Source organism: Pelodiscus sinensis, chromosome 1 (assembly GCF_049634645.1).
Source record: "Pelodiscus sinensis isolate JC-2024 chromosome 1, ASM4963464v1, whole genome shotgun sequence".
NCBI lineage: Eukaryota > Metazoa > Chordata > Testudines > Trionychidae > Pelodiscus > Pelodiscus sinensis.
The window spans coordinates 133,451,702-133,473,680 of record NC_134711.1 but is presented as its reverse complement, the minus strand read 5'-3'; the positions used below and the strand labels follow the sequence as shown (position 1 = coordinate 133,473,680).

General features: G+C 53.0%; 1 protein-coding gene across 1 annotated transcript in view; it reads right to left on the bottom strand.

The window, feature by feature from the left end:
* The window catches only part of LOC102453242 (alpha-2-macroglobulin-like protein 1), a 39,828-nt gene that overhangs the window by 8,299 nt on the left and 9,550 nt on the right, over positions 1-21,979 (bottom strand). Inside the window, 24 exon segments of the mRNA XM_075923872.1 lie at positions 133-201; positions 1,547-1,637; positions 2,094-2,218; positions 2,343-2,558; positions 3,041-3,255; positions 3,995-4,157; positions 4,731-4,805; positions 5,168-5,324; positions 6,132-6,213; positions 6,346-6,522; positions 8,264-8,347; positions 9,409-9,463; positions 10,891-11,012; positions 12,864-12,990; positions 13,108-13,333; positions 14,603-14,684; positions 15,707-15,818; positions 16,681-16,833; positions 17,060-17,209; positions 18,814-18,959; positions 19,363-19,426; positions 20,163-20,393; positions 20,916-21,083; positions 21,732-21,841. Of these exon segments, the coding sequence (XP_075779987.1) occupies positions 133-201; positions 1,547-1,637; positions 2,094-2,218; positions 2,343-2,558; positions 3,041-3,255; positions 3,995-4,157; positions 4,731-4,805; positions 5,168-5,324; positions 6,132-6,213; positions 6,346-6,522; positions 8,264-8,347; positions 9,409-9,463; positions 10,891-11,012; positions 12,864-12,990; positions 13,108-13,333; positions 14,603-14,684; positions 15,707-15,818; positions 16,681-16,833; positions 17,060-17,209; positions 18,814-18,959; positions 19,363-19,426; positions 20,163-20,393; positions 20,916-21,083; positions 21,732-21,841 (3,200 nt within the window).

Below are 21,979 nucleotides of genomic sequence, written 5' to 3'. Positions count from 1 at the left end.
CCTCAGCCCTGCCCTGCAGCCCCCTGCTATTCCAGCCCTGGGCTCCCCTCACAGCCCTGCCAGTGCCCCTCAGCCCTGCCCTGCAGCCCACCCCAGTCCTACTTCTTGACCAGACCAAAAGCTCAAATTTACCTTTTCCAGATAAATGAAGATTGCATCATGTTTCACCTCTGTTTTCCTAACAAGGGGTCTCTGTTGCAGCTGAGACAGGAGATAAGGAGAATTTCTGAGCTCCTCTTCATCCTCTCCTCAGGGAAGAGTGTGTGAGTGCCCTATATAGGTTCTGAGGGATGCCCTTATGTCAGGTGTCATTTGCTCAGGTGACCCCTCATGGAGAGTTAATTCATAGATTCTGAGGCCGGAAGGTACCACTTTGACCTCAGCACAGTCCATAGAGCATCCCCCAAATGGAGCATGGCTATGGTGTATGTGACCAGAGGTGAAAGTAAGAGCTGAGCTGACTGAGCTGAGCTGAGCTGCAGCAAAAGACAGCAGGGAGCTATTTAAAGAGCTGGCAGGGACCCAGCTTGCAATAGGACTGCACCACGAACAACCTGGGGATTTCTGTCAGCACCGCTTGCTGCAGTAGCAGCCGGTTCTTCTGAGTGATCTGTAAGAACTTTTAAGTTACTTTCCCCACTGTATGGCTACGTCTAGACTGGCCACAAATTCTGGAAAAGGGATGCAAATCAGGTAAGTCAGCATAGGGAAATCCACGGGGGATTTAAATATCCCCCGCGGATTTAAATAAACATGTCCGCCGCTTTTTTTCTGGCTTGGGGAAAAGCCGGGAAAAAAGCGTCTAGACTGGCGCGATCCTCCAGAATAAAGCCCTTTTCCGGAGGATCTCTTTTTCTGGAGGATCTCTTATTCCTACTTGAAAGTAGGAATAAGAGATCCTCTGGAAAAGGGCTTTATTCCGGAGGATCACGCCAGTCTAGATGCTTTTTTTCCGGCTTTTCTCCAAGCCGGAAAAAAAGCGGTGGACATGTTTATTTAAATCCATGGGGGATATTTAAATCCCCCGCGGACTTCCCTATGCTGACTTACCTGATTTGCATCCCTTTTCCGGAATTTGTGGCCAGTCTAGATGTAGCCTTTATGTGACTGACCCAGTCTTGGGTCAGTCTGAAATTCTCTCTGCAGCAGCAGGGGCAGGTCTGGGTCCACCCGCTAGACTTAAGCTCCGAGACACGCTCAGGTCAGCTGCTGTTTGGTCTGACTCTCCCCTCAGTTCAGGAACTCTAGACTGCACTGAACACAGGGAGAGAGGTGGCAGGGTCCCGTTTGTTAGGCAGCCAGGGAGCAGTGGCTGGAGAGGGATCAGTGATGGCCCAAGCTGGTCCAAACTCTCCAAGTGTCACAGGGAGCTGTGGGGGCAACTGAGTGAGGGCGGAGCAGCGAGTGAACAGATGGGTCCTTGTGACTGAGCGTCTCTGCCTGCGGAAGCCCCTCCCTTCTCAGCAAGAACCGCTCCCACCAGCGATTCAGCTCCTCACCTTTCGCCATGCCCCCCCTCCCCGCCTTCTGCCGCAAGGGACCATACCAAAGTGCGGGAGCCCGAAGCCAGGCTGAATCCAGACAGCAGGGAGACCTCCACGATCACCATGTTGGAAGTGACTCTGCTGCCGACGTAGCTGGGGCAGGGGGAGATGGTCAGACTGTAGTAGGGTGTAACACTTCCTCCCCATGGGTCCTCACCAGTCTATGCCTCCTGTGCGCAGGGACTGGCAGAGAGAGGAGGCCTTGGCGTGCAAAGATCCATGTGCTAATGGGACAGTCCTGCTCTAGGCTGCCCCACCCTCTTGGGTGTCCCTCAGAAATTCCCTTCTCTGTACCTACCAGCTTCCTCCCCCACGTTAAAGCTGTGCTGTCCCTTCCCCTTGACAGACACCTGCTCCTGCCATCCTTTCCCCACACAGATCAGCACCCAGCTCTTTGGCTCGCCTTGCTCCCAGCTGCCAAAGCTCTCTGCATCCCTTGGCCAGGCACCTGGTCCCCTGCCCAGCTCTGTCACTCCCTGCTCTGCTCCAGCCTGGTGAGTGGTGCACACAGGGCTGGGCGGGGGCAGAGGCAGTGGGGAGCGGGCTCACCTGACATGAATGCGGACAGTGAGGAAGCGCCCATTGCCCTTGGCACAGTCGCCCAGCTGTGTGGTGACGCGCAGAGAGAAGGTCATGGAGACCCGGGGAGGAGGCTGGTGGTATCTCAGCACTGTCTGCAGAGGAGCAAGAGGAGGTGAAGCAACAGGCTGGAAATGCCTTGTGGAGGGAAACAGCAGAACTCCCACCCCCAACAGCAGAGCTTCCCCCTTGCCTCAGACGTACTCCCCAGAGACTTACCTGGGCATAGACGCAGCCGCTGCCCTGGGCTTGCACCACGAACTCCCCGGGGACTTCTGTCAGCACCGCTTGCTGCAGCAGCAGCCGGTTCTTCTGGGTGATCTGGAACTTCCTCTCAAAGCTCCTCTTGGACTTCACTGTCACTGTCACCTGTGCCAGTGTGCTGAACGTCCGGGCTGCATACTTCGCCAGGGCCTGCAGCGCAACCACCGTGTCCTGGAGATGCACAGACAGGCACCTCACTGCTTGTATCAAACCCTGAGGGCACAGGGGCTGCCTGTGCACCTGGGGGATTCCTCCTCCCAGCCCCTACATGCAGCAGGGTCTGTGCTCCTGAGCATGAGCACTAGAAGTCGCTCTCCCTGCCTCAGTACAGAGGTGCTCCCCTAAGGAGCTGGCCCCAAGATTCACTCCCTCTTCCTGAGTGCAGGGAGGGCCACACCCCACAACATTATCACTGGGATTCACGATGCCACCCCCCAAGCACAAACCCCACATCAGGCGCTAGCTCCTGCATTCACCCTTCCAGACAGTGGGATAACTGCCCTGCCCCCCACCCGCCGGCAAAGCAGCACTGGTGTTCGCTCTCCTAGAGCCCCAAGGATCAAAAAGGCTGCCCCGCGTGGAGATTCAGCTCCCATCTATCCCTCTGCCCTAGAGGGAGGGGGGCTCTCTCTCTGACAGGAGCTGCTCATCACCTGGGTGGAAGCAAACCCTCCGCGGGAGTTCTGCTGCCTGGCCAGCCAGGCCACAATGCCAGCAGCAGTTGCCATGTCCCCTGCGTTTATGCGCGGTTTGGAGAGGTAAGCCAGGAGCACGTAGGCTGTCAGCTCCACATCCACAGACTGAGTCCTAGGCCAGAAATCTGTGGCCGCTGGGGAGCTGGGCTTAGGGCTCCAGTGGATTTGGCCTCCTAGGAAAGGGAAAAACCACACGAGTTATTTGGGGGCAGATGCTTCTCATAAGACCCTAGGAACCGGAGATGGGGAAAGCCCTAGAGGAGTTATCACGGCCATCTCTGGGGGCCCAAGCCAGGTTTCCTCCCTGCAGCCGATGCCCTGGGGATTTGTCCACTCCTAGATCTCAGTGTACTGAGTGCTGGTGCTCCCACCCCTTCCCTTGAGGAAAGATGCACATTCTCACGCACTCCTCTGTTTTGGGAAGTGTTCTAGCTGAAACGCCCCCCTTTGCTGTATTGCAGCCTGAGAGCTCCCCCACTTCCCCGCCCGCCTAGGTGGTCACACTATTCACATGCTGCCTGTTACTATATTCCCTGTGACTGGGCCGGCGGCCAGCAGGGACCTGCTCCTGGAAGTGCGCCAGTGTCCCTAAATACCCTACACACCAGAGCCTTTATTAGCAGAAGGTGGATTTTCCAAACACACTTGGGCCTGGCCTAACTCTGCTCCCATGGAAGTCAGTGGGGGTGTTTTGCCATTTGCACATGTGTGTTAGGTTCCTGAGCCAAGTATGTCTGATAAGGTCTAGCTCCTTGATCTCTGCCTGGCTTTACAGACTTCAAACTCCACTCCAGAGCTGCTGCTGCCGCCAAATGACCATTCACACCGCGCTGTGCACGCATACTGTGCTTTAGAGCCCAGCACACCAGATGGCCATCCCTGCCCTGAGGGGCTGCCAGTCTGACCCAGCACCTGATTTGATGGCCTGTTCATCCAGCCTGTACAGCAGCTCCTGGGTCACCTCGTAGTCCCCGGCCAGAGCGAAGGCGTAGGCCAGCACGGCTTCCGTGTAAATGTTGGTGACATTGTGAACGGTGTGAAGGAGGCAACGCAAGGCGGCCTGCACCGTGCTGCCCTGTGTCAGGAGAAGAGGCACACACAGAGCTCATGTGTCATACAGCGGGTATCCTTTTAGCTGCAGGCCAGCAAGGGCCCTGCCCAAACCTGGGGCAATTCCACTAACTTCAGTGGGCTTACACAGGGGGTGAATGAGGCCCCTTGGGACTGCATTGGTACAGAAATTGCAACGTCACAGCAACACTATGGGCCTCAGATCACCACAGGGCGGGTGTACCCCGAAAGCCAGCAGGGTTACTCCAGCTCCTCTTGTGCAACAGGGAGCAGACTCTGCCCCCCGACTGGACTTGAAGGCTGCACTGCCACAGCTCTACAGTGTGCCAGCCCTGGAGACGCACCAGGGTTCCTGCATTACTAAGCCCCACCGCTCTGTCACACCGTGCCAGTCGTGTGGAGTCCCAGCAGCGGAACGCTCTCAGAGCCCTGCCATCTTGACTGCAGCAGTGTGAGCATCTTGAAAGCAGTGACCTGTCGTTGCCTGGGCAGAGGGATTCCAGCCCAAGCAGCGTCCGGACAGCAGCGCCCAACCAGGGCCATCCAGGAGGAAAGGGAACAAGGTGGACGTGCTCACCTTCAGTGGCTGCCCCATCTCTAGGAGTGCGGCCGTGAGGTAGGCCCCCAGAGAGATCTCATCATTCATGCCGCCCTGCGGGAAGCACAAGCACACACAGAGCTGGGAACGTCTGGCACAGAGTGGGCACACAGCACGGGTTGGTAATCAAACATCACTCCAATGGGTGTGTCCCCTGTGGAGAGCCCAGGCACTTAGCTAAGACCCAGTCTCCTATTTAAAGAGGTTTTTAGGGTCAGGGAGGTGACTTTCAGATGTGTCCCTTGGGAGAATCCTAAGGGTCTATTCCAGACCCTGCTCCCTAGAGGGCTGATGAGAGGAATCCCAGTGCTGATCCCCCAGGATTCTCAGTGGCCACCACAACCATTTGCAGTCACAGTGTCTGCCCACGTGTGCTCAGTGCCCCAGCCCTCGTGGCTGGCTTGGCTGCTATTTACCTTCATGGAAGAGTGGAAGAGCCTCCCTTTGTTGGTGAAGCAGCCGCTGGGGAGCTGGTGAAGCTGCAGCCATTTCAGAGCGGCGTGAATGATCTTGTCATCGACGAAGATGTATTTTTGGGCTTGTGCAAAACTCTTAACTACAAATGCCGTTAGCCTAGGAAGAGGGGTGGGGGGAGACAGGGGTTACATTCCTTCCCGGCATAAGCCCATTGAACTCAGCAACATCACTCCAAGAATGACTTTGGCCCAGCTGATTCTCTTGAAAGTGAGAGGTGGAGGTTTCCTATCTGGGCCCGTCCAATCAAGTTGGTCCAGTTCTGCATTGCCTCCCTGCAGCACACCTTCTGGTGCTTTGTCCAGACGAGTCTGAAAACCCAATGTGATGGGCCTTGCTCTCCTGTCCTGGGAATCAGTTCCCACTTCTCGCTACCAGGGTGATTTCCTAATCTTTGGTCTATAGTTCCCCTTTTTTAGTTCCACCCCATTATGCCAGGTAGCTGGCCCACCTCCAACAACAAATCCTTCTTCCTCCTTGTTCATGTCTTTCTTGCAGCTGTTGGTAGTGGTGGAAGGGGGATGGGAGGTGACTATGGCATCACAGAGCCAAGCCACACAGATTCAGCAATTTCCATTTCTCCTCCACTCACCCGATCATTTTGGTTTCTCTTTTCCGAGCTGTCACCAGTCTGTCAATAGCTTGCTGCCCCAGGATGCCCAGAGCTTCAAAGGGTCACTGGCTTCCCCACACATGCACACACATAGTGATGTGTTATGTGTGTTTGCCTCCCAAACCCATGCTGCCCTGTAGCAGCTATATCACACTGCCAACTCCTATCTGATCTGCTCGCACTAGAGCTTTCTCAGAGTCACCACTGCCAGTAAAGGCATGTGTGCCAGATGGAGTAATAGGCATCTCTGTTCAGGCTGAGCAGCAGACCCAAGGGAAGGAAGCAGCTCTTACCAGGTGTTCCCCTCTCTGTCGTGCTCCCCAAAGGCACTGTAAGCGCCATTACTGTGCTTGTACAGGAGCTGCCTCTGGTACCCTGGGGAGAGGAGAAAGAAAACTCATGTACTGCACAGCAGTGCCAGGGAGGAGGCCAGTCATGACAGGAGATGCAGGAGTAATGGGGCAGGTGCCAGGCTGGACGCTAGTAGAGCTGGCTCAGGGTACTTGCCACTGCGCAGGAATCCTGTCGCCCTCTCCCTGATCTCCTCACTCAGCTGCCCTGTCTGTTCCAGATACTGCAGCACGTAGATGATGGGGGCAAACAGCACCATGTTCTGCTCCCCGCAGCCACTGGGCATCTGCACCAGCTGGTCCAGGTTCTGCAGCGCCGTCCCCATGATGTCACCTGCCAGGGGAGAGGAACAAAGAACCTTCAGTGCAATCTTAAATGCATTCAAACCAGCCTGAGGTGCTAAGTCCGTATCTGACAGTTCAGTCTCCAATTACTAGGGTGAGTGATACAGCTGGGGGTAGGGGAAGCATGCAGGAGGGGGATTCATGGGATGTGATGGGGGCCTGGTGAATGTCTAACTGGGGGAAACAACACATGGTGGAAACAGTTTGGCTGCAGTGCAAACTGACTAGAACCCTTTGCCTCCGTCCTCCAGTTAAAAAACCTGAACTGAACTCTAATTACAATGGCCCTTCTTGTAAGAATCCTAGAACACTACAACTGGAAGAGACCTCAAGAGGTCATCGAGTCCAGTCCCCTGGCCTCTCTGCAGGACCCAAAGAAAACCCAAAGGGCTGTTTCTCTGGCTATTCTGACAGCTGACCATGTTACACAGAGGTGCTCTTGCAGGACTTTATTGAGATTTTATTGGTCCATAAGGCACGTGGATAGTGTTAGCAGGTATGTGGCAGCCAGGATGTCATGGAATCATAGAGCACTAGAACTGGAAGGGACATCAAGAGATAAAGTCCAGTCCCCTGCCGTCTTGGCAGGACCAAGCACCATCTAGATCATCTCTGATAGATGTCTATCCAACCTGCTCTTAAATATCTCCAGTCATGGAGATTCCACAACCTCCCTAGGCAACTTATTCCAGTGTTTAATCACCCTGCCAGTTAGGGAGTTTTTCCTAATGTCCAACCTAAACCTCCCCCTCTGCAACTTAAACCCATTGCTTCTTGTCCTATCAGCAGAGGTCAAGGAGAACATTTTTATCTCTCTCCTCCTTGTCACATCCTTTTCGATCATTCTGTTTCATCACTGTAGTTGCCTTTATGTTTTATCTAGCCAGCTCAGAAGCACTGACATGCAAGCAGGATGGTAGCTGTTCTCACCTGACTGGGTGTGGAAAATGCTGGAAATCAAAGGAGGAAAAGCCTTGCTCTCTGTCATACTCCAGGGGCCTAAGTCACTTGGGGTACCTCTATACAGCAACATTATTTCAAACTGACTAATGTTATTTTGAAATAACTTAGTCCACATCTAGACAGCAGGCAGTTATTTTGAAATAATGTTGAAATACTGTCAAGCTGGAGGACTTCTCACTCCCACTCTTGTAACTCTTATTGTTGGAGGAGGAAGGGAAGTCGGAGGAAGAGGGCTCTATTTCGGAATACGTGCTGTGTGGACGCTCCCAATGTCGAAATACACTATTTTGAAATAAGATAGGCAATTGATGTAGCTCAACGTGCGTAGCTTGTTTCGAGTGGAGCCCTGCTGTGGAGACACACCCTTGCAGTGCAGTGAGAAGCCTTGGGCATGACTGTCTCTGCCAGGCCAAGCCTGGTGGCAGCCCTGTATTGGGGTGTTAGGAAGCACACTCTATGAATGAATCCACAAGTCAGAGCCAGAGAGAATCTCAGGGCCAGGCAGTGTTCAGCAGACTCCCCTTTCTCTTCATTGCAGCCAAGACCAGTCTTTTCTCCACCAGGCCTCTGCCTTCCCCTGCAAAGCCAGAGAGCCAGTCGAGAATTTCTGAAACAACCCTGCTTGTAACATCTTGCAGAGATTCACTAGTAAACAAACATCCAGTCTCTTAAGGTTTGCCTGTCACTAATGGGACACAACTGTCTAGCTCTCGGCCCCTGTTGGTCTGTAACAGGTATCAGTGAGCTCACAAACTGGGGCAACTTACCCAAGACAGAGATGGTAGCTCTGGCTGATCCTTTCATTACATTAGCAGGGAGGGTGAGGGACACTGGATCTTTGACTGTATTTCCTGATGAGCACATGTTCAAGAAATCGCATTAGAAATCAAGCTGTATGAAGCCAGACAAGAGGGTAGGCAATAAATCAGAGATATTCACACCTTAAATCCCCCTCCCGCCCCCCATCATCCTGGCCAGTGAAGGATTGGCGCCGATGGTCCATGCTCCAGGGCTCTAGCTAGTCCCAGTTTTAAAAATTCCCCAGTGATGGAGCTTCCAGCACTCCTTTGGAGAAGACTCTCCCAGCAGTGCTGTTAGCCTGTCTAACGTATTTCCCGTCGCTCGTCCGCACGAGCGATCCCCAGTTATTCCCTCTGATCCCTCACAACAGCCCTTAGCCACTTGTTATGATCCCTTTAACAGGGCCGGCCCACAACATTTTGGCACCTGAGGCGGGGAGCTCAAATGACGCCCCCATACCCTTTCGCTGGGGCAAAAACTTTGCAAGGTCTCAATTCTGCCTTCTTCCTGTTCTACTCCTCTCGTGGTACTGCTCTGCTGCCTACCCCAATAAAGGAGAACTAACAGCAGCAGACACAATTTTCTACACTCTGGGTCCTAGTGGTGCCCCTCCCCCACAGTCTGGCACCTGAGGCAACCGCCTCAGTTGGCCTCATGGTAAGGCCAGCCCTGCCCTTTAAAGCAGTGGTTGTAGATCCTGTGTTAACTCTTTACAGGTCACTGGGAGAATTACTATGGAGATGGCATCAGAATATGAAAGCCAATACCCCTAAGCCCCAAGAATATAGATTCAAGCATGGTCACCACTTGGCTGGGCATCTTCCTGGGAAAGACTGAGAGTGCCGCAAGGAGGGGCATGGGAGACTCCGCAGGGTGGGGAGGGTGGTCTGCCGTCTGAGTGTCCTAGTTTGGTGGCAGGGGTGCTGTGCTAAAGGGAAGTGGGCGGATCCAGGTGGCTCAGCAGTGGGAGCTTTCTCCCCAGTGTCGGTGGTAGAGACGCTGGAATGGGAGGGATTATTTTGGTCTTTTCCTGTACTGAGTCTTTGCTTTATCTGCCACCTCCCTCCCTTCCCCAGCGAAAGCAGGGACCAGGCCAGCACAGCCCACTTACCTCTTCTAGGGCACAGCAGGCAGCTATGAGCCTTCTCCACGAGCACTCCCTCCGGCTGCGGGGCAGAGACCGGGGCATAGGAGGAGACAAACAGGGTTACAAACAGCAGCAAAATCCATGTGTGATTTCTGGTCTCCAGCGGCTGTGCCTAAGCTGTCAGGAGCTTTGCTCCCATTAGCTTCAGGCTGGGGTCTCTCTCCTTTTATCCCCACAGGGCTGACCCGGAGCCAGCCATGACAGGGATCCCCGTGTCTCAGTCACGGTCAGATCAAGGGAGCAGGAGAATCAAACCTGGAGTGAGGCGTCACCCTGGTCTGTGACCACACGCTTGAGTGGGCATCTGGTGGGGAACGGAGGCAAGAAGAGCACAGAAGGGAACATGAGCATGGTGGGCAGGCAGCACTGGACATGGTGCTGTGATGGGTCAGAGGGGCACTGCCCTTTCTAGACATCCAGCCATTCAGTTAGCTATATTGCCTAGAGAGGGTTAAACCAGAGGCAGTGGGTATCCAGGCGGTGTTGGCAGGGAGCCAGGAGAGCCAATGGGAAGAGAGTGCGAGATCTGAATTGGAAAACAGGTTCTGCCCACTTCAGACTTTTGTGTGAGTTCAGAGCAAGAGCTGGGGGAGAAGTGAAGTGAGCCTGGGGAACCAGGCATGGGCTTCAGTCAGGTCTAGAAAAAACTGAACTTTGGAACAAGAGATGTGAATAAATCAGACTGTTTAGTTAGACGTGATCAGGTTATTTTCTTTATTTTGGGGTTCAGTTAAACTCCTCTGTGCTGTGCCCATGTGTTCCCCCCCCCCATACACTGTAATTGAAACTGAATCTCAAGTAAGCAGTTCTCTGTGCTTTAATCATTTATAGTAGTTCTGTAACACCTAGCAGCCAAGTGATTTTTTAACCAATTATACCTTCTTTGTTTTATTAATTAAATCACCTTTTTAAGACTACAATGTGATTCCAGTGTCCTAGAAGGCAGCAGGTTCTGTGTGCACATGCCTGGGACTGAAGGTCAGCAAGTAAGAAATCAATTTGTTTTCAAGGTCTCCCCTGAGGAAGGGTTAAAGATCTTGGGGATACCCCGCAGGAAGAAATTACCAAGAGCATATTCCTGGGCTCCCAAGGGTGTTTTGCATTGGGTGATGACAGCGTACCACCCTAGGTCAGGGAATCTGTGACCTTGGGAGCTTTTAAGCAGAAGCCTTTAGTGGCAGGGTGTATTAAGGTCTCTTCTGCATTCAAAGTGCCAGAGTGGGGGAGAGCGTAGACAGGTGCAGAGAGGAGGGAATAGACAGGAGGGTCAGAAGAGCACAAAGGAGGGCAATGACTGGCACAAAGTCTTTGGGATGCCGGCTCCAGCTACTGGCACAGAATGAGAACTTTGTTCTCCAAGCACTCCCCACTCCTTCAACTAGGGAGATGGGGCGAACCACGATCCCAAATCATAAGGGACAGAGCAAAGCCTGGCCTCATACTGACCCGGACGAGCAGGGGTTTGATCAGTGTATCCTTCCATGGCATTGCTGGGGGGAAGGTTTTCCTGCCCCCACATTGGGGCATGTGGTCCATCACCACTGTGCTGACCGTAACATTCACCATCCCTGTCAATCAAATTGAACCGTGTTGATTTCACACCCAGTGCCAGGCCAAGGCAATGCGCTCCTTCTGACATTTTGCAATACTGAGCAAATGGGGGCTGGCAGGTCCAGCTGGTCCTGACAGGCTGAATGGCCTGATTGGCCTATTGCCAGCTGACCTAGCTGGCTAGTCAGGATCTCTGATCCCTGGTGTAAGTGACTCAGTGATGCTACCCCAGAAGTGATTTTGGCCCATAAAGAATATCACTGGGTATGTCTACACTAGCCCCCTAGTTCGATCTAGGGAGGCTAATGAGGGCGACCGAAATGAAGCACTGTATTTAAATATCCCTCCTGGAATGAGGTTTAACTGGTAATTCGAAGTAAGGGGTTTATTTTGGAATCGCCCTTCTCTGCCGCATGTAGACGTGGGCAGTTCTTCCGGGCTAGTCAATTTCCAAAATGGCGACCGCCTGGGAACATGCTAATGAAGAGCGGGATATTTAAATCCCGCGCTTCATTTGCAATTTCGGTCGCCCTCTTTAGCCTCCCTAATTCAAACTAGGGGGCTAGTGTAGACATACACACTGTGAATGGCAAGTGCATTTTAATGCTGTGGAAGGGACAGACTCAGCAGCCCCTTGGGAACAAGATCCTCACTTTTGACAGGCTGCAGCAATGCATACTTCCCACATGTGCCAGTGGGCCTCCTTCTGCCCTCAGCCAAAACAATTCTGCCCCACCCTGTCGGTCTCCAAATCCCGTCCACCTAGTCACTGGTCTCTGTGCTGAGACTGTCAATGGATGGGAGAGGCAATCAGTGTCAAGAGTGAGAGTGTCTCTACATCTTGTCCCACTAGGAGATGGACTCAGAACCAGAGGTGGAAGCCAGTGCACCCCGGTGCGGCGCTCTGGCAAGAAGCTGGCCAGTCAGCTGAGGCACTTGGCTGCAGTGAGAGGGGTGGGGTACTCCCAGACTTGCTCCAAGCTTCCTGAAAACTGCTGTGTTCAGCAGCAGGCAGCCAGGCAGGTTAGAGGGGCTGACTGGGGACTTTCCCCAGACCCCCCCACCCCAGACACTGCCCCAGCCCTGAGCCCCCTTCCTTTCACCATCATTTTTGGGATGGCTGGGGAGCTGCAGATGCACAGACCAGCTCCCTGTTGCTTTTCCTTCTCTGTGATTAGGGAGCAAGGGGAAAATGCAGACCATGCTGGTTCCTCCTCTGCCCCTCCCCTGGGCAGATAGGAGCGAGAGGAATGCAACTGGCTCTGCACTTTCCCCTCACTTGCTAGTCACAGGAAGCAGGAAAAGCAACACACGTGGACCCGCCATGTGCAGCTGCAGCTCCCCCTCTCCAAAATGGCACCCTTGCTCCCCATACTCACCCCTACACACATCCAGTCCCCTGCACTGAAGCGTGTACCCCAGATCTCCCTGCTCTGAGCCCCTACACACTCCCAAGCCCCTATCCTGACTTCTGCACTCTCCAGCCTCCTGCCCTGAGCACATCATATATCCCAGTCCTGCCTCCAGCACCTCCCTTGCCCCCAGCGCCCTGCTCTAACTCCTGCACCCCCCACACCCCAACCCTCTGCCCTGAGGCCCCTGTACTTCACCCCACACTTAAATGTTTTACAGGTGTTGTTGTATTGCAACCCCCTCCCTACCCTAAGCCCCTCCACATGGGATGGGTTGTGATAGGACACTACTTGGAAGATATTTAAGTTACTTTCACCCTGTCAGAGCCAAGTGGGGACCCAGATGTGAAAAGCTCCATATAACACTCTCCAATCTTTGTGTGCCATCCAGCCACTCTTCATCACAGTCCAATGGTGATGGACTTACCTGCCCCTCCACCATGCTCCCTGCCTTACCCAGTGTTGTGGCTGTCACAACCCATGTGAAGGTTCTGGATTCTTCTGCACACAGGCAGTGGCTGTAGCTGCAGCTCCTGCACAGCTCCACCCAGAAGTCTGGGGATTTAGCCAGGGTCACTTGTATCTAAAGGAGTGAGAGAGACGTGTAAGTGATCAGCACAGCTTGGGGAAGTACGGCAGCTGGGTCTGGCAGGGACTGCTCCATCAGGTGTACTGCCACGTGGAGTGGGAGGGTACACACCTGTATGCACTGCCGGAGGTAGTTGAAGATGGTGGCCTTCAGGATGAAGGTCTCTCCCTGGACCACAGAGTGCGGTAGCATCACATCCACAAAGAAGGGCTGGAATGTCACAAGGCTCGTGGTGGGGGCAAGTCCAGAGCCCAGCCTGGCCACACAGAACATCCCGGCTTTCCACTCAGTGATGGCGTCAGGCACCGTCACTGGAATGCTCCTGTTTCCAGTGGGACTGAAAGGGGGAGAGCCATCACATAAAACTGTTAACCCACCGCCCACATGGGAGCAAAAGGAAAACCGGGGTCCCAGGATTAGTGTGTGCAGTCACAATCCTAATCCCGTAACCCTAGTTTTAGGACAAGGCTTTAGCCCATCACTATTAGCCCTCCTTAGGAATGAAAAAGAGGTGGAAAGAGAGAGAGAGACCTAATAGTGGGCCTTATTTGGTCCAACTGCCAAGGACCTAGGGCAGTTCCCTACTGTCTTTTCTCCAAGACTTTGGCCAAGGCTCATTTTAAATGTCCTCAGTGATGACACTTCCCTTGCCTCCCTTGGGGAGACTCTGCATTACACCAGCAGCCCCTCATTGTTAGAAAGCTTTCCTGGTACACTTCAGAACCCAGATGTATTAGCAATGGGAGCCACATTTTGGACCGAGCTGGAGTTGAGAACTTGATGTTGAGCCAAGTAGCGGATGCCCACTGAGCAGGGCTGTTTGAATCAAAAGCAGTGCTAAGGGTGGTGAGATCTGAGCCCTGCTCCCTAAGTTTCAGAGCTGGATTTTGGTTTGGCGCATTACAAAGACAGGATTCAGCTATAGAATTCAAAGCCATGTGGGGGGAAATCAGGCCTTCTCCATAAGGATCTTGGGAGTTTGTCCTTTTTCTTCCTCTGCAGCGAGTCTAATCATGTGGCACATGTACAGAAAGCCCACTGTTTGAAAGGGACAAAAATAGGTGTTTGGTGTCAGTTTAAATCTGCCCTCAAGAGTCAACAGAAGCTCTTAAGCTACAGCTGGTATGTGGAGAGAAGGGATCTGTCGTGATGACTATGAGCAAGGAGCAAGGAATTAAATGTGTCTTGCTTGGCTAAAGACAACTGACTGTGATCTTGGAAGGATGTAAAAACCAGGTAAGTACAGAAGGCTATAGACAGATAATATAGGAGGAAATGGGATAGAAACCGAGCAAAGCAAGAGATTCTGGATGCAGATCAGGAAATATTCCCTAACATTAAGATCTACTGGCTGGGAGTAGTGAAACCTCCATTGCTTGACATACCATCAACCAGGACTAGACACAGCCTTGGAGAATGTGTTGTAAGAACAAGTTGGAATTGGTTGGGCCAGTGGACTGACTGGTAAATCTTTTCCATTTAGGAATTTTAGAATTCTTAGGTCTGGCCATGAATGCAAACTCTGGGGAGAAATCTCTAAGGTTTAACACGATAGGACAGTTCCCCCCCTCCCTGACATGGCATTCCTCCATCTGACAATACCTACCCAACAGAGATCAAATCCCAAAGCCAGGTTTCAGGGAAATACTGGTGAACTCTCCCTGGAGTAGTGGGTTCTCGAGGAGCCTCTGAAACAAAGAATATAAATTCCCTGTCAGAACTGTCCAACACGGGGATGGCAGATTCAGCTGGCAGAAGGGTTGGGCCAGGGTAGACAGCCTGTGAGCGAAGGGCTAGTCTGGCGCCGGAGATGGAAGATTCAGGATTAAGTCATGTTTGGTTCTGGAGATCGATCCTCCATTAGTCTCTGTGCAATGCCTCCAAAGGGATTGTGTGGCCTGTTACTTGGCACTGCCAAAGGTGAGAAGGAGCCCTGCCCCTCACTGACAAGTAGGAGCTGCAGGCATTAGGGACCAGGGGTATTCCCAGCATGGGGCACAGTGGGAGATGGCTGGCAGCTAGGCTGGGAAGAAGGACCTGGCAGAGGATTCACTTGGGCCTGGGCAGAGGTGATGGGAGCTCCTGAGGGAAACTGGGGGAAAGGAAAGCAGCACTGTCTAGGGAGGCTAGGGCCTTGGAAAAGGAGAGAAAGGGGGGGGCCTTCACAGGGTGCCTTGCTCATGCTATGCCTACCCGTCAGCCCCAGGGCACTGTTGGTGGGGCTGGGCTTTCCTCCCTTCATGCTGGGAAAACTGCAAGTGCAGGGTGATCCTCTGGTGGGCCCCACTGCCTCAGTGCATGGCTGGTCACCTCACTGCTCTCCTGCCATTGGCAGCTCACAGTGCTCGAATTGTGTGCCTGGTCCAAAGGCTGCTGAAGTGTCCCCAGGGCTTTACCACTGTGTCTCACATGCACAACAGAGGGCACGTGGAAACATGCAGAGGCAGGGACACCCAGTCAGCAGAGCTCGGTGGGAGGAGGGGGGCAGTGTTCAGATGTCCTGTATCTGACATCACATGGGGTTTGTTCTAGGGATGATTAGTTGCTGGTTCTGGACCCTGCTGCTGGCATCAGCACCTCTCCCCCCCCCCCCTCCCCCCCCCCCCCCCCAGAGAGTCCTGTAGCCATCTCCGGCAGTTCTCACCTGCAGGCTGAAACATAGTCCCTTGCACGGAACAGGCGGCTAGGGGAGCAAATGGATAAAGCTTACCCAGAATGCCAATGGGCCTCAGTGGGGGTGCTGTCGGCATCTTGTCCATGGGATAATAGCACTCAGTCGGCTTCTTTATCAGGAGGTTGGAAAACACTTTCAGGCCCATGCTCTGTTACGGATTAAAAGAGTGCTGGGGCGGGAGAGCAGTGGCTGGGCCAGATTCACCAGTCACAGGGATCTGATCTGGGCCCAGGGACCAGCCTGGCTCTGGGGCCATTTGGAGCTGCTTTGCCCTGAGGTGGGATGTGATTGAGACTCCAGTTCCCCCCTTGCTCGAGGTGCAGCTCTCTTCCCCAGTGGCAGCGTCACTGCCTGTCCCCTCCATCCCCACACCCTGGGAAGGTGTGGCCCATCCCTGCTGTGGTGGGGTGGCTCCTTTGTGGCCGCTCAGAGGGCTGAGCCTCATTGCCCGTGATCCCCCGGCATGGCCATGTAGGAGTATGGCTCAGCCCCGCCCACTGTGACAAAGCCCCACCTGAGTCGCAACCCCAGGCACGGACTGAAGCCTCCATCCCAGTGCCCTAATGAAGAGGGGGAGTCAAAGAGACTCTGAGTGGCCATTGAATGCCCAGTGGCTCCAGTCGCCTGCTCAGTGAGTTGCGCTTCCAAGGGGCGCTGTCCTGTAGTGCCACTGATCTGAGGCACCCACCTCGTCTCCTCTAGCCCAGCCAGGGAGTCTCACTGCCTCACTACTGGGTGGGGAGGAGTAGGGCGGGGTAAGACTGCTCTCCAGAGGAAATGAGCTAGACAAATGGAGCATTCTGTAATGCTGAATTCTAGGAGCCCGTGGCAGTCTCCCCAAGGGATGAGGTGGGCTCCACACCGCATGGGGGGCACTAGAGCTCAGATGGGCAAAGCAGAGGTGACTAGCCTGTAGGGTAGAGCTCTTGAGGGAAAGCACTTTCCCAATCACATGTGTTTCCCCCATGTCCTTTCCACACAAGTCCAGGGAAAGGGTCAGAGGCAATTACCCTGAAGAGGTTAAAGACATCCCGTTGGTAAGGATACGAAGGCCTCCACGACACCAGTGGTAATAAAAGATGATGTTGCATGCATTGATCTGGGTATTCCTCAACTTGGTAGGGGTACCCATGGCGGTGGATGAAAGGGAATAACTCATAGACCTAGGGAAACAAACAGAAGGGAAAGAATCAGGCAAGGAGAAGCAGGTGTCTATCACCCTCACACCATTCCAGAGACAAAACATCCCACATTTGCCCCTTTCTGGCATAGAAACCTCCATTCACCCTTCACCCCAGCAGATTCACAAGTCGCTCCCGCTTTATGTCTCCTGTCTATCCCTGGTCCTTGGCGCCCATGACTCAGAGGGACAGAGAGCCAGACACTCACAGTTTGGTTGGTCAGCTCTCTCTCTGGCCTCACAAGGAGCATGCTCTTGGCCACTGCCCGCACTGCACACAACGAGCCTGAGGCTGCCTGAAGCTGGAGCTGGACTGTCGATCCTGGGAGGGCTTCTTTAGCTGAGAAGCCCATCTTCACCTTGACCAGCACATGGGGAAAGCAAGCCAGAGTGGGAGAGGAAAAGAGAAGTTACCTCTGTGGGACTTCCCACCCCTCCTTGTTCTCTCCCCACTCGCAAATGGCAAACATTCCATCCAGCTCTTTCCTCTGCTCACTCACTCTCTGTGCCCCTGGGCCGGCTGGCAGTATGGCCAGTGGCTCTTGCAGCCCCACCCAGTGTTCCTGTGGGGAAGACATAGTGGCTGAGCCTTGCCAGAGCAGATCACCCAGACCTTTGCTCTGCTAACTCTGCCCAAAACTAGGCACAGAGAGCAGAGCACTGGTCCATGTACCAAGATAGTAGCTGACACACACTTCACACGATCCCACAAAGGCCTCTTCCCCCTCAGATTTCATGGGCTCTCTTTGAAGCAGATTTTGTGGCCCCCAAAGAGGCAAGAGATCACAGGAACAGGCAAAGGAGTGGTAAGTCGCAGGGCATAAGAACAGCTGTACTGGGTCAAACCAAAGGTCCATCTAACCCAGTATCCTGTCTGCCAACAGTGGCCAATGCCAGGTGCCCCCAGATGGAGTGGACACAACCGGTAATCATCACATGATCCCTCTTCTGTCATCCATTTCCAGACAAACAGAGGCTAGGGACACCATTCCTACCATCCTGGGTAATAGCAATTGATGGACTGAACCTCCATGAATCTATCTAGCTCTTTTTTGAACTCTGTTAAAGTCCTAGTTTACACAACATCCTCTGGCAAGGAGTTCCAAAGGTTGATTGTGCGCCATGTGAAGAAAAACTTCCATTTGTTTGTTTTAAACCTGCTGCTTATTCATTTCATTTGGTGACCCCTAATGCTTATGTTATGAGAACAAGTACATATTTTTTCCTTATTCACTTTTTCCACACTAATCATGATTTTATAGACCTTTTAGTCTCCTCTTTTCTAAGCTGAATAGTCCAACTCTTTTTAATCTCTCTTCATATGGCACCTTTTCCAAACCCCTGATCATTTTTGTTGCCCTTTTCTGAACCTTTTCCAATGCCAAGACATCTTTCTTGAGATGAGGCAACCCCATCTGAACTCAGAATTCAAGATGTGGGCATAACCATGGATTTATACAGAGGCAATAAGAGATTCTCTGTTTTACTCTCTATTCCTTTTTTAATGACTCCTAACATTCTATTTACTTTTTTGACTGCTGCTGCACACTGAGTGGATGTTCTCAGGGAACTATCCACAATGATTCCAAGATCTCTCTCTTGAGTAGTTGTAGCTAAATTAGTCCCCATCACATTGCATGTATGTGCATATACAGCACTGCAATGCTCGTGTAGTGCCAGCAGATCCTAGTCATCTGCAGGTGGAATCGAACGTGGACTCCCTGGAGCTTAGTGTGTGAGCCTCCACTGCATGAGCTAAGGCCGTAGAGCAGACTCATTAGTCTCTCTGAAAGTGGTCTCGGTGCCCCTAGATGGGACAGTGCAGCACACCTAGGAGGTAAGTGGGTTACACTGGCACCTGTTTTCTTCCCTCTGAAGGCTCTGGGGCCCAAGGCGCACCAGTCCCTCCTGGCTCTTTCTCCACAGTACCACCTCCAGTTTCCCCTTCAGTTGCAAGTCTCACCTGGTTTTTGAAGCACATGGCGACATCCAAGCGGATGCTGTCGGCTGCCACCCCTTTGCTGGGAAAGATGGCATACACAACTAAAGAAGGGGCAGGAGTGAAGTCGGAGGTGAAAGTCAGAGGGATGGAGAAGGAGCCTTTCAGTGCTTGGTGGAAAGAGAGAAAAAGTGTTTCCATCACAACTCCACCAAGATCTCCTTCTGGCTCCCTGCATGTCTAATGCACCCATCATTGCACTATTGGGGCACCTCCCTCTATCCCTGCACTCTCATTGCCAGGTTCTCCTCTCCACTTTATCCTTCTCTCGATCCTTTTCACCTCCCTCCCCACACCATCATTCCATCCACAGTTTCTTTTCTCCCAGCCAATATGCTTTCTTCCCACACACCTCTGTCTCATCTACTCTCCTATTTCCCATGTGTATAGCTCAGCCATGGAACCAGGTCACTCCAAACCAACAGAGATGAAACATCCATTGGCCCACCAGAAGCCCTTCATGCATTTATTCCGCCCTCTAGATCAGCCGTAGTACCAGGTGTCAGAACTCACTGCTCAGTTTCCCAACCCGTATGTTCTTCTGGCCCCTGGCGACAATCCCGGCTTTCCCAGTGACCTGAGGGAGGAGGAAAACTAGATAAACCTGCATGTTGTTATCCCCAGAATGCACCTGCACCCATGCACCCAAGTATCGCACACAGACTGAGGGAGCTGAGGTCTAAGATAAGGGTCTTTTCTTCTTTAGGATGTTGCCTGATTCAGGGAGGTAGGGGATTGGGATGAGGACTCGTTCACCCCAAGGGAACTAGTTATGAGAGGTTACCTGGGTCAGAGGCAACAGCTGGATAGTCAGTGTGTTGAAGGATCAGGGTGTGGGAGATGGGGTCTTTCACCTCCAGAGAACAGACTCTAATCGAGCCGACATGAATTCTGACTGGAAGTCATTCCCCCTGGGGGGCTGTTTGTCAGCCCGTCAAAAGGAAGGAGAGGTTCTCAGTCCAGTTCCTGGTGAGAAACGTGTGCACATCACAAAACTCACCATCCCCACTGATGCTGAATGGCCCATTCTCAGCAGAGGCCAAGGAAGGAACACGCCACACAGACTCAGCACCTCTCTCACCCATGGAAGTGCCCCCAGGGGCCAGCTGAGAGTCATGGTATGGAGAAGCCTGAACTGTCATTCCACAGATTGCACTCAGAGGTCTCCACATGCCCCTTCATCTGGCGCTTCCCTCAGTGCCAAATTCAGTGGTGGCTACAGCATTTCCCTGCAGGCTTCAGCTTGGCAGCCCATCCCAATGTGAGCTGCTCTTCCCTCTCCCATCCATGATTATCCCTTTACAATGACTCACATAGTAAGTGAAATCCATGCGGCTGGCTCTTTCCCCCAGGTCTTTCCGGCTAAGGGCAAATGTAACCTGGACATTCTGCTGCAGCCCACAGAGCAGTGTTCCTGGTGGCGGGTGAATCTTCAGGAAGCTCTTGGCTGTGACATAAAAGGGCTGCAAGTTCTGGTAAGCGTTCACATAATCAACATTGATCTTCCCAGGTTCCTGCTTTGGCTCCGCCAGTTTGAATCTTCCCTAGGATAAGGTCCAAGACACAGAGAAATTACAAATGACGACCTGTAGAGTCACATTTTATCTCATTCCCCCCAACCCACACCAAGGCAGTCTGTGTTCGAGGGCTTCGTTCTTCCCCAGCTACAAATGTCTGAAGAGAAAGGTCTTCCACCACTTCTCTTGGGAAATGCTATTCCCACTAACTGCACTGGCAGGGCTGTGTGGGGAGCCCAGGGCTGAAATAACAGGGAGCTGCAGGGCAGGGCTGAGGGGCACTGGCAGGGCTGTGTGGGGAGCCCAGGGCTGGAATAGCAGGGGGCTGCAGGGCAGGACTGAGGGGCACTGGCAGGGCTGTGAGGGGAGCCCAGGGCTGGAATAGCAGGGGGCTGCAGGGCAGGACTGAGGGGCACTGGCAGGGCTGTGAGGGGAGTCCAGGGCTGCAATAGCAGGGGGCTGCAGAGCAGGATTCAGAGGTGTTGGCAGGGCTATTTGGTTCAATGTCATCATGTTCACGAACACAAGTGCTGAATCTTCTGGACTTACCTCCAAAGAGACCAAGGAGCTATTCCAGGCCGTTGTGGCCAGGTTGAATGAAGCTCTCCCAGTGCCATCTGTGATGTATGTTTTGTTAAACCGTCGTCCCATATAGCTTATCACGAGGTGAACTTTTGTGCTTTTCATAATATCCCCACGATGATCCTGTAGCTTAATCTGATTGTACAACAGAGAGACATAAAAACTGAGATCTCCTCTCTGCTTTGGTGTCCTGCTCACCATTTCAAATGCCCCTCCAGAGTACTGATTCCAATCTAGCACCAGAGCCAAGGCACTGGCTGGCTCAGAGGAACTGAAGCTGGCTTTTTTCATCTCTGGGTCACTGGTCCTAGTCTGGACCTGTAAAAGGGCTATTAAGCTTTTCTACCTCGAAAGCCAAGTTTTTTCTTATCAGCCAGGTTGAGTGGTTAAAAATGGTCCACCCTCAGCGACACGGTGGCCTGTGTGGAAAGAGTTGGTGGGGATCAGTCCAGTTCCCAGTGGACCCCTGAAACCTGTGGAGGGGAGGGGGAAATGCCCAACTCCTGCAGAGTGTAGAGAGCAGTGACAGCACAGGAACACCTTGTATGAGAGGATCTGTTCCCCGCGGGAGGATGAATGAACATCACTGGTGGGAGTACATCACCCTAGTGGGAGTACATCTAAAGCCAGGCTAAGCCCTACTGTCATGGGGAAGGCAGGGCAGCATGTGCATAGTGGGAATAAAGATCTTGTCAGCTCTCCACCAGGTATAGGCTCCAGCACAACTTATCAGCCACTAAATTCACTTGCAAACTAGGCAAAGGAAAGGGGGAAGAGAATCACCTTCCCTCTGTAGGGGACTCCAGGGAGGTAGTAATCATCCAGCCTCTCAAACGTGGCTGTCACAGCAGTCCTGGAGATGAGGAATTGGCTGGAGGCGTTGACTTGCACCCCTAAATGAAAGGGAGAAAGGGTGAGGCGTGTGGGCTAGAGAGCACCAGGAAATGACTCCACTTAGAGAATGGCCCCTGGTCCTCCAGCCTTTGTTCAATTTCATTTCATTATTCCTGTATCCTCCTCTTGGAGCCTGC